General features: G+C 36.8%; 1 protein-coding gene across 1 annotated transcript; it reads right to left on the bottom strand.

The window, feature by feature from the left end:
- Positions 1-14,975: 14,975 nt before the first annotated feature.
- Znf22 (zinc finger protein 22) lies at positions 14,976-18,094 on the bottom strand. The gene is made up of 2 exons (XM_015498922.2): positions 18,015-18,094; positions 14,976-16,527 (listed from the first exon to the last, which is right to left on the bottom strand). Exon 2 carries the CDS (start codon positions 16,438-16,440, stop codon positions 15,724-15,726), a length of 717 nt encoding a protein of 238 aa, XP_015354408.1. The 5' UTR covers positions 16,441-16,527; positions 18,015-18,094; the 3' UTR covers positions 14,976-15,723.
- Positions 18,095-18,670: the final 576 nt, after the last annotated feature.

Below are 18,670 nucleotides of genomic sequence, written 5' to 3' on the forward strand. Positions count from 1 at the left end.
AGGGGTCCTGTTGGGGATGCAAATCAAGTCAAGATGGCGCCTGGCAGTTTGCCAGGAGGAGTGGTTTGTGAAGCAATGCCAGCAAGCCATTAAGGTGATGAGGATTCCTTATTGGCTGACTGCTGTATCTAGATGATGTTAATTGAGTTAAGCTGTGTGTAATTAGTTGGTTATATGTACCTCTGCTGTCCCGCAGAGAAGCAGCTCCTGCTACCTTGGGTGCCCACTACCTTGAGTTCCCGTTCAATTCCCACTGAGTTCACTCGCAATAAAGTAGTTCCCATTTCAACCTTCAGGTTGCTTGTCACCTCCCGGTTATTTGGTCCAGCCGGACTGCGGCAGGGTCCCATTAATGAGGATCAAAAAGCAAAATAATACTATGTTTAAATAGAACAAATGGTGCTGGAAAAACTGGAAATCCATATGCAGCAAAATGAAACTAAACCCCTACCTGTCACCATGCACAAAACTCAACTCAAAGTGGATGAAGGACCTAGGAATTAGACCAGAGACCTTACACCTAATAGAAGAAAAAGTAGGCCCAAATCTTCACCACGTTGGATTAGGAATTGACTTGCTTAACAAAACTCTTAAAGCCCGAGAAATAAAATCAAGAATCAATAAATTGGATGGATTTAAACTAAAAAGCTGTTTCTCAGCAAAATAAACAATCAATAATGAGAAAGGAGAGCCTACAGAATGGGAGAAAGTCTTTAGCACACACACAGAAGACAAAGCACTAATTTCCAGCACTCAAAAACTTAACACCAAAAAAACAAATAACCCAATCAATAAATGGGCAAGGAACTGAACAGATACTTCTCAGAAGAAGATACATAATCAATCAACAAATATATGAAAAATTGTTCAACATCTCTAGCAATTATAGAAATGCAAATCAAAACTAGTGTAAGATTTCATCTAACTCCAGTCAGAATGGCAGTTATCAAGAGTACAAGCAACAGTAAGTGTTGGTGAGGATGTGGGGAAAAAGCACATTCATACATTGCTGGTGGGACTGCAAATTGGTGCAACCATTATTGAAAGCAGTATGGAGATTCCTTAGAAAAGTTGAAATGAAACCACCATTTGACCCACCTACCCCACTCCTCGGTCTATACCCAGAGGACTTAAAATCAGCATACTATAGTGACACAGCCACATCAATATTTATAGCAGCTCAATTCACAATAGCTAAACTGTGAAACCAATCTAGGTGCCCTTCACCAGATGAATGATTAAAGAAACTGGATATATAGAGAGAAAGAAAGAAACTGTGAGATAGATAGATAGATAGATAGATAGATAGATAGATAGATAGATAGATATATCTCGAGAGAGAGAGAGAGAGAAAGGGAGAGAGGGAGAAAGAGAGAATGGAATATTACTCAGCATTATAAAAGAATAAAATTATGGAGTTTGCAACTAAATGAACTGAGTTGGAGAATATGAACTGAGTTGGAGAATATCATGCTAAGTGAAGTAAGCAATCCCCAAAAACCAAAAGCCAGATGTTTTCTCTGATAAGTGGATGCTGATTCATGGGAAAAATGGAGGAACTTTGTACTGGGCAAATGGGTTGAGTGGAGGTGGTAGAATGAGACAGACATCATTCCCTAGGTACATGTATGATTGCATGAATGGTGTGACTCTACATGTGTACAATCAGAAAAATGAAAAGTTGTTCTCCATTTGTGTACAATGAATGAAAATGCATTCTGCTATAATGTATAGCTAATTAGAACAAATAAAAAAACATGCTGGAAGAGAATATTTTAACATGAAAAGTTACTTTTAATACTCAGTAATAATATTATAGAAAAAGACTAAAATTGATATATTTTCAGATAAAAATGGAATTTGACAAAACCCTACAAAAGCAAATTTTAAAAGATGGAGAATCAAAGCTTAATTTTTCTGTGCAGCAATAACTTATTACTTGTTGGCTAACTTTTCCCCATCCCTCCCTCTCCCATTCTTCCCAACTTCAGGTAACAACTATTTTACTCTTAATTTCTATGAGATTGACTTTCTTATATTCCACGTATGAGTGAGATCATGGGAAAGTTGTCATTTTTTGCATGTTTACTTAACATAATCACCTCCAGTTCCATCTGTTTGGTAGCAAACTACAGGCTTTTCTCCACTTTGTGGGTGAATAATATTCCTCTGTGTATATTTGCCCCATTTTCTTAATTATCAGTTGGTGTACACTTAGGTTGTTTCCATCTCTTGGATAATAACAACAGTACTATAATAAACATGGGAGTGCAAAAACAAAGAAAAAAATTATGTTGTAATGCTAGCCTTACTCAAAATATTGTTATATCACCAATTTGAAATTTTGAAAATTGCCTTTGGAGCTATTTATATGTTTCAGGAGTATAAATTCCATTTGTTTTTTGTTTTTATTTTTATTTTATTCCCTTCCACCCTTTCTTTCCTTCTTTATTGTTGGTGGAAATGGCATTCCTACACACTGCAAACACACACATTGAAGACAGGAAGGAGCCCTTTCATGAAAGCCATCAGTCTGAGGTAGTTAGATCTGAGAACTTCTAATGGTAGTCCCCTAAGGAGTCCACCCATAATTTTGAGATACCCTAGACTTCCCTGACTCCCTCTATCCTAAACTCTGATGGTTTAATTCTTTCTTCAATCATCTTTCTCTTTATTTTACTTGAGTTAGTTTGTTTCAGCAGCTTTCAGCCATAGTCATAACTGAAATAACTAGTTTAATTGCCAAATATTGTTTAATTAGATAGATAAAGAAGACTTAGGATCAGAAAGGAAAAACTATTTGCCTAAGGACACATAAATACTTTACTGCAGAACTAGATCTAGAACCCAGGATTGATTATTCTAATTCAAACATTTTTCTCTTAAATCACACTGCCTCTTACATTCTAGATCCCCATGACAGATCTGCACTAATAAACTCATAGGCACAGACTCTGTGATATGAGTCAGACTTTTGGAAGCAAGGAAAATGCTTAAAAGAATAGGTTCTGGATGAGATGATATGCTTACAAAATGCAATGCTACGCAAATTTCTCTTCCACCAGACTAAGTAGATAAAGCACTGAAGCATTGCTTTGAGGCTCCCCCCACCCTCCTATTTGCCCAGGCAGTTCCCAATCAACCCTTTGCTACTGGAATATAATTTACTTAGAATTTATATTTTAGTTGTAAGTATTGTGCATATACATAATAAGTTCAAGCAGCTTATAACTCTGAAAATAAACTCTTCTCCCTACTCTAAAGCCCCTGCATCAGTCTCAGCAATTGCATTCCATTTCTCAAGAGTCCCCAAGGGCTTTGGCCTTAAGCTCTAACTGTTCTTTCTTCTTCTGTACACTCCTCTTTATAAATTTCCATGCAGAATTTGGGAAAGCATGTTTCTAAGTAAAGCGGTAGATAAAAACTTGATGGGAATGAATTGAGGGGAGAAGGCCAGGTGAGGAAATTGGGAAGATAAATGTAGACAAATCTTAAACAAATGATTATAGAGGAGAGCAGACAGAAGCTGATAAAATAGCCATGCTTTGTTTAGAGAACATTATAGATCATTTCTTTTCTTCTTCTACCAGAATAAGAAAAGGACTTACCCATCACTCTATGTCCCATAAGTTATTCAACAGTGGAAATGGAAATGGCACTCAGGTAATTTGATTAACATTTGCTTGACTTTTTAAATTATGCTTGTATCTTCAAAAATATTTTTCTGAGTCTCAAATGTAAACAGTATTCTCAAAGTTTTCAATGTTTTGAGTATGGTAATATCAATGGAAAAAACAAGTTGAACGGGGCTGGGGATGTGGCTCAAGTGGTAGCGCGCTCGCATGGTATGCGTGCGGCCCGGGTTCGATCCTCAGCACCACATACAAACAAAGATGTTGTGTCCGCCGATAACTAAAAATAAAATATTAAAATTTAAAAAAAAAAAAAAAAAAAAACAAGTTGAATGCAGATAAACTACAGAACGGTTTCCATTATATCTCCTTTGCTGCCATCTAGTGACAATTTGAGGTAAAGTGTAGAAAGCACAAGTACCTTACAGAGACCTCACTGGGTTGGAAGTGTTTCCTATTGAGCCTAGGAATTTAATTTGCAGGTTTGCATTAGTGGTGACACTCAACCTACTCAAGAGCACTTACTAACATGTTTCTGGAATCATCCCTGAAAATGAGAATTGTGATCCAACTACAGCACAAGCAGTCTTGAGGGCACCATGAAAAATGAACCCATCATAAAACAAATATATTTGCATTACAGCCAAATGTCATATAGTGAGAAATGAATGCTTCTATAAAAATGTGCTGCTAAGTATGTATGTTATTTCATATTTCTGGTACTGTGTCTTATAAACAACTTCTAGAAGCATAATTTTTTCATCAAAGAGTAAATGCTCATATACACATTATCCCTCCCCAGTAGAACATTGCATATCCCACCATCAATAAATGGGTTTGTTTGTTTCTCCAAAGCCTCACCAATAGATTAAGTACTACATATTTCATCTGCTATACAAGAAATGGTATAGTTTGTTTCTCTTAGTATTGTTGTTTCAGTTAAGGTTCACTCCTGGAAAGAGAAATCAGAGGAAGTATTTTAACAGAGAAAACTGAATACAGTCAATATATTAAACAGGAATCAGTAAATTTAATAAGGCAAACAGGAAACATGGAGATAACTGAAAGACAATAAGTCTAATTAGCTATATTAAAACTCTTCATTTGGGGTGGGGGTGGCTCGGTAGTAGAGATCTTGCATAGCACACGTAAAACTCTGGGTTCAATTCCCAGCCTCACCACCATATCAAAAACAACAACCAAAAAAAAACTATCCATTTTTAAATATGTACAGTGGTTTTGGTTTCCCTTAACTTCTAATCCAAACCGTAACTTCTCATCATAACTCTTTGCCCCTTGAATCATCATATTTCCCAATCTCTAACTCACCTTCTCAAACTCTGATGAATCTCTTTTAAATCTCACTAATAGAATTATTATATCCTAGAGAATCCAATTAGATTGACATTAACAAAGATATGACCTGGGATCTGAGGAGGTTATTCATCTCAGAATCTTCATTCAAGTCAGGACACCTGTCCCAAAGTCCTAAATTTTAAAATATCCATTCCTGAGAGGTCTCTTGACAAATAAGAAGCAGAGTGACACATTAATCATTAATTAATTGATTAATGATTAATTAATCATTAATCAAGCCATTTGATACTATAATCTTGAAACAATTTCTGAATGAAGTGCTTTAATATGTAATCAATATCAACATGTATAACAAAGATAACACACACACAAAATAAATTTACAACTAAGTCAATCCCTGTATATTGGTGGATGCAAAAGATCTAAATATAATGCTGTCAGATATAATACTAAAATGATAAAAATGCAATTACTTAGTACAACTACATTGCAGAAATTATTTGAATATATTACCAATTAGCCAATAGACAAGAAGTAATTAACTCATGAAATAACTATGGAAGATTTAGTTTTTAAGAAATGTAACAATCTAAGTAGTAGTGGGTTTGTTTGTACTTGTTGTTATAAGAAATGCAAGTATGAAGCAAGGATGGTGGAATGTAATAGACATCATCATCCAAAGTACATGTATGAAGACACAAATTGGTGTCAACATACTTTATATACAACCAGATATATAAAAAATTGTGCTGTATACATGTAATAAGAATTGTAATGCATTCTGCTGTCATTTATTTTTTAATCAATAAATTTAAAAAGAAATGCAAGTATGAACTGTGTTTCTATAGTTTTCATCTCTTCTCATTGTTAAGCAGCAAAATTTATCATTGTCTAATGGAATGGATTATTTTTCACTTTTTCTCAACAACTACAGAAAAACAAAAAAGTAGTTATTTTACTAGATAAAGTCACAGTGCTTTATCTGTAAATGATTGAAAAAAAAAAACTCTGGATTATGTGTTTTACTACAGAATCCTGAATTTAAGAAATAGCCCATTATATTTTTCCCTAAAATAAAACAAACATCCTCAAGTCACTAGGATGGTGAAAATTCTAACTTCAATCCTATTTTAATATCCCTATGGCATCTCTAGAGTTACATGACATTCTGGGTCCTCATGTGGTACCTGGAAATTGGAGGGATATCCTTTGGTCTTCAGGTCATCATCACACTGCAACTGAATGCTAGTTTGTCCAAGCTGGCCTGGCCCATCTATTTGATATCAAGGTGTAAAAACAGATCTGTGCCTTTGGCAGTGAAAGTTCTTGCTCTTATAGGAGAGTCTTCTTGGCACCTACTCACCATCCTCTCACTCTTAATGCTGCCATTAAGGCCCAGAAAGGAATAAAGAGCAAGTTTTATTTCTTGCCACTAGAGGCATCCTGTAGAAATAGGAAGGAAGATGGGGGAGTTGGTGTTTCTCTACTGATCCTAACAAAGAAGGTTTTTTCCTCTTTAGGTCACTGAAGGAACAGATTTTGAGACTGGGTAGGTGAGTACTTGAGGCACAAAAACAAAAGCACTACATGTGTATCAGTTGGGAAAGGCTGGGTAATATTGTGGTACGAAGTCCACCAGGAAGTCTCCATGGCTTAACCCAATAAAGTTTGTCACTCTCATTCTATGTCCCAAGCATGTTGGCAAGGGGCTCAGGCATATCCTGAACTAAAGGCATAGTTCTGGAACATCCCCTCTGCTATAGCCTGGCACACAGGAGCATGGAGAATAACCCAATCAATGTTAAAATCATCATTCAGTACAATGGCCAGAACTATTTCTCAATCAACAGCAAAAGTGCTGGAAATGTGGGGAAATACTTGGGTATTTGATTGGCAAACATCCCCTTCTCTCCCACTTCTTCCCCATAGAACACACTCACCTTCTCCCCTAGGAAGACAGCCCCAAATCCCATGCAATTATCTCCACAACCTGAAAATCCAAGATCTCTGGGTTATCTCCAGATCAGGCCTGTCTCTGACTCCCATGAATCTAGAGCCTTGCCAACCAAAAAGATTCTGTCTCTCAGAGTAGTTTGGATTTGCATTTCTCTCACTCCAGTCAGAATGGCAATCATCAAGAATATAAGCAATAATAAGTGTTGGTGAGGATGTAGGGGAAAAGGAACACTCATACATTGCTGGTAGAGTGCGAATTGGTACAACCACTATGGAAAGCAGTATAGAGATTCCTCAAAAAACTAGGAATGAAACCACCATTTGGCCCAGCTATCCCACTCCTTGGTCTATACTCAAAGGACTTAAAGTCAGTATACTATAGAGAAGCAGCCACATCAATGTTCATAGTAGCTCAATTCACAATAGCTAAACTGTGGAACCAACCTAGATGCTCTTCAGTAGATGAATGGATAAAGAAATTGTGGTATATATACAGAATGGACTATTACTCAGCATTAAAAGAGAACAAAATTACGGCATTTGCAGGAAAATGGGTGGAGTTGGAGAATACCATGCTAAATTCATGTAAGCCAATCCCCCCAAAAAATCAAAGGCCAAATGGTCTGATAAGTGGATGCTGATCCATAATGGGGGTGGGGTGGATGGAGGAATTTTGTTTGAGCAAAGGGGAGGACTGGAGAGGAGGGGGTATGGGGTCAGGAAAGATGGTGGAATGAGATGAACATCACTACCGTAGGTACATGTATGACTGCACATGTGGTGTGACTCTACAACATGTGCAACCAGAGAAATGAAAAGTTGTGTTCCATTTGTGTACAATGAATCAAAATACATTCTTCTGTCATGTATAATTAATTATAACAAATAAAAAAAAAGATTCTATCTGTGTGTGTCTTCAGACATGGCAGAGGAAAAGGGTAATGCATACTAGTGCCCAGTAGGGAAGAATGAAAAATGCCCAAAGACCCCTCTCTATGGCAATCCTAGTTTCCTAAAGGGAAGACATCTCCTTGAAGGTAGAAGTGTTTCTTTGTTCAACCTTTGACTCTACAACATGAAAGTGAATGAATACATACTACTATGCTTAAGTTAAAACAGAATATTTTTATCACAATTAATCATAATTTGTAATTTTGCTCTATGTACAACTTTTCAGATAAATCAGCCAACTCCTGATTCAGATCTCATAGTTAGACAGCTTTTGCTATAACCACTTCTGCTCTGTGCTCTTTATTACTCTTAATAATCCACGTTCCTCATACTCCTTAATATTTCTTTCCATTCCATCTTCTCAATTTAACTATATGTTCCTTGAAGGCAAGAACATGCTTTCTTATACATCTGCAGCATTGGTACAGTTACTTAATGTTTATCAGCTCAATGGGTAGTGAGCTAAGAGGAAGTGCCAACCACCCCCTCATTTCTTTCCTCATTTCCTTCCTGAAATGTATCTGAACCATTGTACTGTCAAGATTCTTGACTCTTCTGATTGCTTCTCTATTACAAACTTGATTCCACAATTGTAACTATTCCTCATTGTTTAATCCTCAAACAAATACTCTCTTTTCTCTAAAATGTCTGAACTGGAAATATTTACTACAGAAGTGATAGTCAAAGTAATTAACAGACAATATGGCAAAGGTCTTGTGTAGTCACAAGGTAGATGCCTGTGGTTTTAGTCACTGAAGGCATTTTGGGAAGGAGCCAGAATGGGTAAGGAAGGAACCAGGAATGTGGTAATGCTTGTGGGTTGTGGTGGAGAAGTTAGTACTTGGGTTACTAAAAGCAATGACCAATTGACAACAAGCATGAAAATATTCCAAAATGTTAACAACTAGATTTACTAGATTAGAATTTTCTGCCTTGATGCAGCTGTACTTACCCCTTTGGCCTTTTGCAGACAACTCAAAGTGAGATGGGCATTTAATAGAGATCTTTATTTTGCCACACGAAACACACAAAAACAATTACTATTGTCTTCTTATCTAACCAGGTTCTTCACAGAGCCAGAAATGCTTGTTTGAAAGCTTCTTGTAATTCTCCCACACTGTGTTGCCCTTTCCTTTTGGAAAACTTACCGTGGCATACAGGCTTTACCTTCCACACTAATAACCTCTAGGATTTCAATACAAAAGAAACTAAGGGTGGATTCACTGTATAAAATGAGGAAAAAGGATCAGTATGCATAAAAACCCTGTGCCCCTGTTGCTCTTGGAGCTCTGGATAGGTCTGTCTGCTGCTGGTTCAAGGAGAGACCTGGTCAACAGGGGGCAGCAGCTATATCTCATTTTATGCTCAGCTCCTTAAGGATCTAGCACTGCTTCTACTGCCAAATTTCAGACCTTATTAACACAAAACAGCTTTTCAGTTCTGGAAAAATACTAGCCAACAGAAGACTTCACCACCCTTTCCATACCTGTCAGAAGTTAGAGGACACCCTCTGCAAATCCCTACAACTACAGGCATTTAATTGAGACTCTAGGAGAAACCTTACATCAAGACTTGTAAGACTGTCCTTGGAGGGACAGAATGAAAAACTAAGATTACTATATAAAATAGAATATGCTTCCCCATCCCCAAATTCATATGTTGAAACCCTTTCCTCTGAGATGACAGTATAAGGAGTGTTTGGGAGATGGTTAGAACATGAGGATACAGCCCCTATGAATAAGATATAAGAAAAGGCCATAAAGTTATCTCACTCTCTGTCACGTGAAGAGATAATAAGCAGACATATTGGAACCCAGGAAGAGGGACCACACCAGAACAGATTATGATCTTAGACATCCAACCTCGAGAACTGTGAGAAATATGTTTGTGTCACTTATAAACTTCTCAGTGTCTGATGCTTTCCTATTGTATCCCAAACAAAGCACCTAGCTTTTGATCCCTTTGTTTTTTTGTTTTGTTTGGTTTGGTTTTGGTGGTGGGTTGGGGGGGTATATTTGGGATTGAACTCAGGGGCACTCAGCCACTGAGCCACATCCCTAGCCCTATTTTGTATTTTATTTATAAACAGGGTCTCACTGAGATGCTTGGCACTTTGCCTTTGATGAGGCTAGCTTTGAACTTGAAATCCTTCTGCCTTAGCCGTCCAAACCACCAGGATTACAAGCATGCACAGCTGCACCCTCAATACCTTTGGTTTTTAAGGGACAAATAAATCCAGACTTGTGGATGGCTATTTAAGCCAGGAACCAGGAGAGCTTTAGGCTGTGTATAAATCTAACCCTTATTGCTATCATATCTAATTCTTGCCTTTTACTTTTGAGGTTAGAGAGGTCAAGGTTATTTTCATTTTTGACAGTTACAAAGGCAGATTTATCTCACATAGTATAATATGGGGTAATAAGATTTTTTTAAAAAGCATCCAAAAGCCACTGATATTTGGTCCTGTTTGACCTTCAGTAAGTCACTTGATCTCTTTTCATATATAAAAAAGATCCAGAATAATATGTTATGAACTATATTGTGTCCCCCACCCTGTTCATATGTTAAAACCCTAACCTGTATTTGGAGAAAGTTTTCAAGATGAGAACTAAGGTTAAGTGAGGTCATAAAGGTGAAGCCTTGATCCTATAGGACCGGTGTCCTTATAATAGAAATACACAATTGTTTTCCTTCTCCATGCATGCAGAGAAAAGGCCATTTGAAGGCAAAGTTAGAGGGTGGCCTCCTGCAAATCAGGAAACAAGACCTCATCAGAAACCAACCCTGCTGGTTGGGTTTCTGGCCTCCAGAATTGTAAGAAAACAAATTTCTATTGTTTAAGCCACCCAGTCTGTGTGTGTGCATGCGTGTGTGTGTGTGTGTGTGTATGTGTTGATTGATGGCAACGCAATCAAACCATCAAATCATCCAATGAAGTTAAAGCACCTAGCATATAATGGTCCAAATATTGATTTCTTTCCTCAGCATCTTCCACAATTAAGACACACATATTCCAATATCTATTACTCTTTTCCAATCAGATAGTTCCACAAGTGTCTCAAGGTAAACAATTTCTAAAACAAATGTTTCATCTTCTCCAAACATGACTCTTCCGGTCACCTCACTGGAAATCTCCATCATCGTGTTTCTTCTTGTTTGCACCTTGAATCTTACACATCTCCAAGTCTGTTCATTCTGTCACCCTATGTATCCCTTACTTCTGCTCTTCCTCTCCAAGCCCTATTGCAAACATTTCTTCCTCTTGGTTTATTTTAAGAGATCTCTTGACCCCCCTGACGCAAATAAGTATCCTTGACCAAAGTGTCTATCTTTCGAACCATTGAGAAGTTCTCTCTCCAAATTATCAACTTAAAATATCTTCCAAAACTTACAATGGCTTCCCAGTTTTACAGCATCTGGAACTGCTTGGTTACCAAATCAATATTTAAAAAGTATGTGTGTTATGTTAAAGTCTGCAAAGTCTCTCTTATGCTTCATATCTGCTTTTAAAGGAAGAAGTGTTCTTACTTTAAAAGTAAGTGATATTAGTTTTCCATAACTATGTTAGAGTCTATATGTATATGTGTATATGATTCCAAGGACATAAATTAGGAATCCAGATAATTTAAAAATAGACATCAAGTTTTGAAGAGGATAAGGTAAATGGTTTTCTGGATCCCTTAAGACTATGAGGATCATTGATGTCATTTTATTCATTTCTTCATTTATTCATTAATTCACTCAGCAAATATAAGTGGGTAACATTTGCAAGGCTAAATAATGAATAATGCAATGAACTAGGAGCTCTCACAGAATAGAATACTGAAGCAAAAGGGCTAGGTGTTTAGGTTCTAGATAGGACTGTAATAGCCAGTGGTCAGGCTGGGAACTTTCCCAAATTAACTTCTTACCTCTTTCTTCACCCTTCTTTTTGTACTTCTTGGTTTTTCTTCACAGAAACTTTAAATTGAATGACCTATAAGCAGGGAGTTCAGTCTAATAGGAAAAAGGGAAATTGAGAGAAATCAAAACATGTATCAGTACATTTCAATTTGGATGAAATGTATCTAAGATATGAAGGCTGACTTCCTAGAAGGCTCTCAGAACAGGTGTTGATCAAAGCTGAATAAGCAAAGATGCAATTGTTTAGAGTCGCTGCCATTTAATTTGGGGCAGGTCATGAAAGAAGATAAGACTTTGAGCCCAAGGGAGCAGGTGAAGCCCTTGTAGTTCCAATTCTCTAGCAAGGTCTCTGCTGGGGAAGTCTTTCTCCTAGAAGTATGGTTATTTCCCATTAGATCATCACCTTCTAAGCCACGCTCCAAAATTTTTTGTGCATCCCATCCTGTCAAAATGGTTTTTTTTTTCTGTATTGTTTTGCTTTTGTTTACTAAGAATTAACCCACTAGCTACACCCTTAGCCCTTTTAATTTTTATTTATTTATTTTTTTTATTTTAAGCACACTAAGGTGCTTAGGACCTTGCAAAGTTGCTAAAGCTGGCCTTGAATTTGTAATCCTCCAGCCTCAGCCTCATGAGTTACTGAGATTATAACAGTGCACCACCTCTCCAGCAAAGATATTTCACTCTTAAGTATATTTAAGATTCTCCTGGAGGATCCTTCCAGCCTTATCTCCGACAACTCCTGTATAAAACTAGATTGTCAAAAGAACTGTTCCCTGGGTAGATTCTACTGTGCTAAGCAGCTTCCATTCCATGATCTACCTCTCTCCCTGCACCGCCATCTGGCCCTAAGCAGAGTCACTACATAAACTATCATGCAGAATTTTTGCATACCTTTCCCTAATATGGGGAATGAATACTATGTTAGTGGCTATGTCCTTCCATATTGAAGAGGTTATTCCCAAGGCGTCATACCTTTTATTTTCCTTTAAAATCTTAAATGATTCTTGCCTTTATGAGTTACTCTTCTCTCCAACAGTCTTGTCTCAGCCAAAATAAAATAGAACTCACCTTTAAATTTATGGAAGCAAAAACTTTTGCCATTGACTATTTCAGATTTGATTCAATAGCTTCTCTGCTTCTGGTGATCTAAAAAGTAAACAACTAAAAAATTTTAAACATTCTCAGATTCTATGCTGAGTTCCTTATTCACACAACTCAATCATTGGTATCTTCTCCAATTTATAGTTCAGAGCAAAAATTCAAATTGTCCAATTAACAGCTAAGATACAAACCTATAACTGACTCCAAATAAATTCACTGTTAAATTCTCATCTAGATAGTATTATGTATGACTTGGACACCATTTTATACAAGCAAAAGTAATGAGTTACTGCAGTGGTCCTCAAAATGTGTGCTCAAGGAGCAAATCAGCAGCTCTTACTAGAAATGCAAATTGGCTAAGGCCCAGACCTACTAAATAAGCAACTCTGGGGATAGATCCACCAATCTGGTTTAACAAGCTCTCCAGGTGATTGTGATGCATGTTGAAATTGAGAATCACTGAAGTAGATGTCCCTACGTGCTCCCACAGCCCCTTGTGCTTGCTTTACTACTTAACCTAAGTTCCTTGAAGCTCTCTTATTTAATGTTTTATTTCTGCCACATATATTAAATGATTGAATGAATAAATAAGAGCATGGAAATCAGGTGACTTTTTAAAAAATATTTTTTAGTTTTCAATGGACCTCTATTTTATTTATATGTGGTGCTGAGAATAGAACCCAGTGCCTCACACATTCTAGGCAAGGGTTCTACCACTGAGCCACCACCCCAGCCCCAATCAGGTAACTTTTAACAACACATTTGGCTCACTGGTTAGGGCAGAAGAAATTTCAGCAATACTTAAGAAAAATAACCTTGGAGGTTTGTTTTCCCCAAATACAAGATTTAAAATATAACAAACAAATTCTGTATTTAAAAATGAGTCCTCTGGGGATATAGCTCAGTGGCAGAACACTTGCAAAGTCCTTGGGTTCAATCCACAGTACCTCAGGGAGAAAGAGTGGGGATGGTCTGCCAAAGAATAAAAGGATTTAATGTTTGGTAAGCACCTGAATAATGCTGGAAATTCAGAATTGGGAGAGGAGGAGCAGCTAGCATATTTTCATCAATGAGACTGTACTCTGATGCACTACCTACCAGATGTACATTATTCAATGTCCACTAACTACCACAGAAAGTTACCATGCTACTTATCTATTTGTTCTCAGCTTTGGGGCTCTAAGAAATGCAAACTAAGTCAAACTGGGATTACACTAAAATCTGAAGAGCACTTGCTTTACTTTTATAGAGAATACAAATCTATCAAAAATAAAAATGTAAACTATAAATTCCAGCAATACAGAGGTTTTGTCTTTTGCAAGACCCTGTGGTTGCTCTCAAAATGGACAAACTTAAAAAGTGGGGTTGGTTCTAGTCAGAAGCTGTTCCAGACACAAAATGAATAACTTGACAGTAGATCCTTAAAAGGGCCCTACAATCATGCACTGCTACAAAGTGACTTGGCTATAAATAACAGGTAGTAAAAGATCAAGTGTTTTGTAAAAGATAACTATAATCGCCTAATACTTAGAAAATATTTTCTGGATATCCTTTTGGATGAAAGTGTTGTCAACAAGGCTGAAATCTATGGCCCTGAACCCAGTGCAAAGCCAGGATGGAGGCAAAGTTCAGGTTTGAGGAAATCAAAACTGGTATAACAAATGATTCGTCTAAGTTGTGATTTTTAGATCTAAATCATTAAAACAATATCCCAAAAGAAAAACAGAAGGTAGTATTATGCAAAATATTTCATTCTTTATTTTTGTGGATAATTGGTCATTAATACAGCAGGAACTGATAGGATTATAAAAGATACCAAAAAAATCAGAAGAATGTTAAGAGTTTAATAGAAATAAAACCTGAGCTAAAGGCTGATCAGAGACGTGTAACACCTGGCACCTTTCTGATGGACATTAAGAAACATTGTTAACCTTATTAAATAATTCCTATAGTATAAAAAGTCAAAATTTTAAAGGAGCTCCAATGTACTTACACATTAAATGAATTTTGCTGTCAACAAATATTTGTCTAAGAAAACCAGGATAATTAAAAGCTCATAAGTCTTGCTGGCAGGAAGGCCTATAAATTCCTGTTTTGATTTGTTTTTTTTTGCCAGAAGCTGAAATTTTGTTGATAGAATATGATGTTTATTCATGTAGTCTAGAAGGCTGGCTTAGTTTGTCAAACATGTACCAAAAGAGGCCATGGACATCAATCAATATAAATCCATCCCAACTTCAAGAAAACCAGCAATACAGCAGTAATACCAACACAAAGAACAGTATTAGTAGAAATAGGAGACTTGTGGTTTAATTCAGTTCTCACTTTGGATTCCTTAGAATATGGTGAAAAACAGGGACTTAAGTAGAAGAGAATAAAAACAAAACTAACATAGATGGGCCTTGTTGATTAAAAAGTCTGTGAACTTGAATACATTTTATTTAGTCGAGTCACACTTATAAACTAATGGTTAATATACTACAAACTTTTACAAACATAAACTCTCCTAATGTCAGATAACTTCAAAGCTAATGAAACTAATTCCTTCTCCCTTTCTTTTCATTCCTTCCACAGAAGTCTTAAAACTGAGTAATCATTGGCATGCCTGCACTTTCACAAATGTCATGAAAACATGATGCTCTTTGTCAAAACAATGCAGGAAGCAATTTCAAGTGAGACCAAGGATCTTATATTTTCATTTTTTGTGCTCCATGTTACATAAAAATAAGGTCAACTGGTCTTTATTTCAGCCCTATAATGTCATTAAACTTTCAATGTCTCCATGCTAAAGAAGAATCCAGTATCTAAGTGCTCTACTATAGTATCCCAAATTCTAAGAGATAGCCTATGTCTTTACACTTTACTTTTTTTTAAAGAGGGCTGAAGCACTGCCCTTAACTTGGCGGAGACCAGCCACTGACTTCCTTCCTGTACCAGCTTTCCAAGAGGATACTAAGTGAGTTTTTGCCCTGATGTTTTTACCCCGGGCTTTATGTGGCTTCTCTTCTTTGTGCACCTTCATGTGCTGCCTCAGATGAGAGCTCTGGCTGAAGCACTTGCCACATTCACTGCACTGGTAGGGTTTCTCCCCGGTATGGGTTCTCTGATGCTGAATAAGGTGGGAACTCTGGCTGAAACATCTGCCACATTCATCACACTGATAGGGTTTTTCTCCAGTATGAATTCTCTGGTGCTGAATGAGGTTTGAACTTTGCTTAAACCTTTCTCCACACTCATCACATTTATAGGGCTTTTCCCCAGTATGGATTCGTCGATGCTGAATGAGATTAGAACTTTGAAAGAAACTTTTCCCACAGTCAGCACATTTATGGGATTTCTTTCCAGTATGGATCTTCTGATGTTGAAAAAGAGTTGAACTCTGACTGAAACACTTCTCACATTCTGTGCATTTATAGGGTTTTTCATCCAAGCTTCTTCTCAGTCTACTCAAGCCTGAATCAAAACGAACAGTCATTCCCCATTTCTGCCGCTGCCGAACTGTTTTACGCTTGTTTTCATAGGCTTTTCCTTGGTTTGAGCTTCGAGAAATACCCCCTTTAGGTTTTCCTAACCTCATGGTGAATAGCCAAGTGTATTCGTTAGAGAGTCTACTGTCTTCTTCTGAACTAAGGTTTCATTTCCTAGCGCTACAAAGCTCAGTTTTCTGTGGGTAGAATGAAAAATAAAAACAAATTACTAATGATCTGTTATTCAACTTTAATGCCTTTACAAGCCATTGAAATTACATTCATTTTTAAATTAAAAACATATTCAATACAAATGAAAAAATAATTCTGAAGGGAAAAATATTTGCATAATAATTCTAGAGGATAATGTGATAAGGGAAAATATAATTTTTTTAGGTACTATTAAATGAGTACACTATTTTGATGGACTAAAATATGGAGAGAAGATAAGCAGTTAATGGGGAGAAATAACTTCAAAAGACAATCTTTTGTAATAGAATCTCTTTATGGGTCTTTTTGTTTTGTTTTGTTTTTTGGCCGAGCTGGGGATTGAACCCAAGGCCTTGTATATGCAAGGCAGGCACTATACTAACTGAGCTACATCCCCAACATCCCATTATGTTTTAATATGTACTCTCTTGTTAAACTTTTTATTTAATAGTGACTATCTAAAGCGTCCAAATCTGAAGGAAATGACAAATCATACTACTTTATGATATATTCCTCTCTATTCTTATTTATTTGGCGATTCCACTTTTACATCTACAGGCAACAACCCAGGTCTATGTAGCATACTGTTTTGAAAGTAAAAGCTATTCTGTAAGGAGTTCTAAAGGAGTCTTATCTTAAATACTAGAAGAGTAAAATCTCAAATAATAGATGTTTTATTATAACTTTTTTTAGATTGAATAATCCAAGAATTCAAAGTTTCTAAGAGAAACTTCAACAGAAAGTTTATAAGGTAGCAGAAAGTTTAAAACTGAATAGAAAAAGCATGGTAGGTAGAATATGTGAAAAGGAGAAAGGGAAGAAAATAATCTTCATGTAAAAATAGGATGGCATTTTAAAAATAGCCAAATGCTACAAAATTAAAATTTTCAAGTAAATACTTTTATTTACTTATAGAGTTGCCTCAGCGTTGTTTAAAATAATCAAAACAACAGAGAAAACTCCACAAATTCCAAATAGGTGAGATGTGGGTGAAGCAAGGACTACAAAAATAATAAAATTATGGAAATTATTTTCTGAATCTTGTCAGGAAGTAGACTTTAAAACAGGAGTAACTATCCTGAGTTTCTCTACATAAAAGCATATAAACCAAGTAAATGAAAACATAAATAACATTTTTTTCTTTTTTGCCTTTTTTCATTTTAGCATATAATAGAGACTCCAGGCCTAATAGTGTCCGGGACTTTTGTGGGTGGGGATTTTCAATAATTATATATGCTATAATTATGGTATCAGAAAGTGCAAATTGTAGAAAACAAAATTAGAGCGAGCACTACCCATTTCTTAACTTTCTCAAAACATTTACAGACCATCTAAGATACATTGTATTAGGTGCATAGCATTCAAAAAACAGCTACAATGATAATTGTACTTTAAAAAATAAACCACGTGTGTACTTTGATATTAAAGAGGTCAGATCTGGTCAGAAACTCTTGAGATTATCAAATATACCTACCGTTGAAAACATACTAACAGGAAGCCTATGTGCCAGCCACTGAGCTTATTTAATTCTGGGCTAGGTCTCTAGTTCTCATAGCAGCTATATGCAATTATCTCCATTATGAGCTAAGAAAATGCAGGCACAATGGTAGTTAACACACCAGCATGGTTCCCAATTCTTAGTAGCCTGACTCCAGAACCTGTGTTCTTAGGGGCAGTACTGATGCATCTGTCACCTCTTTCAAAACCAAGTTCAGCACTGAGACCACACATTCTCGGGCAGGTATGGGTACTCAGGTGAATTTGATCCATAGGAGCTCCTCTCCTGCAAAACTAACAGGAATAAGCCTCAGTTTCCTCATCCACAGAACTGAGAGGATGACAAGAAAAATGGCATTTCTTCAGGGAATAAGAAGTTAAAAATGAGTCACTATAAATCGCTCAGAACAACCGTGAGCTGTTCACGTTTTTGTTCAATAGATTTGATCTTTAATCTCGCCATGAGCAACGGAAGAAGCAAGGCCCGAGGCTCTCAGACTCTTTTCCGTCCTTTTCTGGCCCCATTTGGTTGGGTATCCCAGTTAAATTCTCTCCTCTCCCGAGGCATCCCTGGGCCGCTCCGCACGGACCCGCCCCATTGGCCGTGGTCAGCACGGGACACTCACGGCCTCC

The sequence above is a fragment of the Marmota marmota genome, unplaced genomic scaffold (genome assembly GCF_001458135.2).
Source record: "Marmota marmota marmota unplaced genomic scaffold, marMar, whole genome shotgun sequence".
NCBI classification, from domain to species: Eukaryota; Metazoa; Chordata; class Mammalia; order Rodentia; family Sciuridae; genus Marmota; species Marmota marmota.

What these genes read in the sequence shown, in the direction of transcription:
- Znf22 (XM_015498922.2), bottom strand. Translation starts at nt 16,440, where the DNA reads ATGAGGTTAGGAAAACCTAAAGGGGGTATTTCTCGAAGCTCAAACCAA.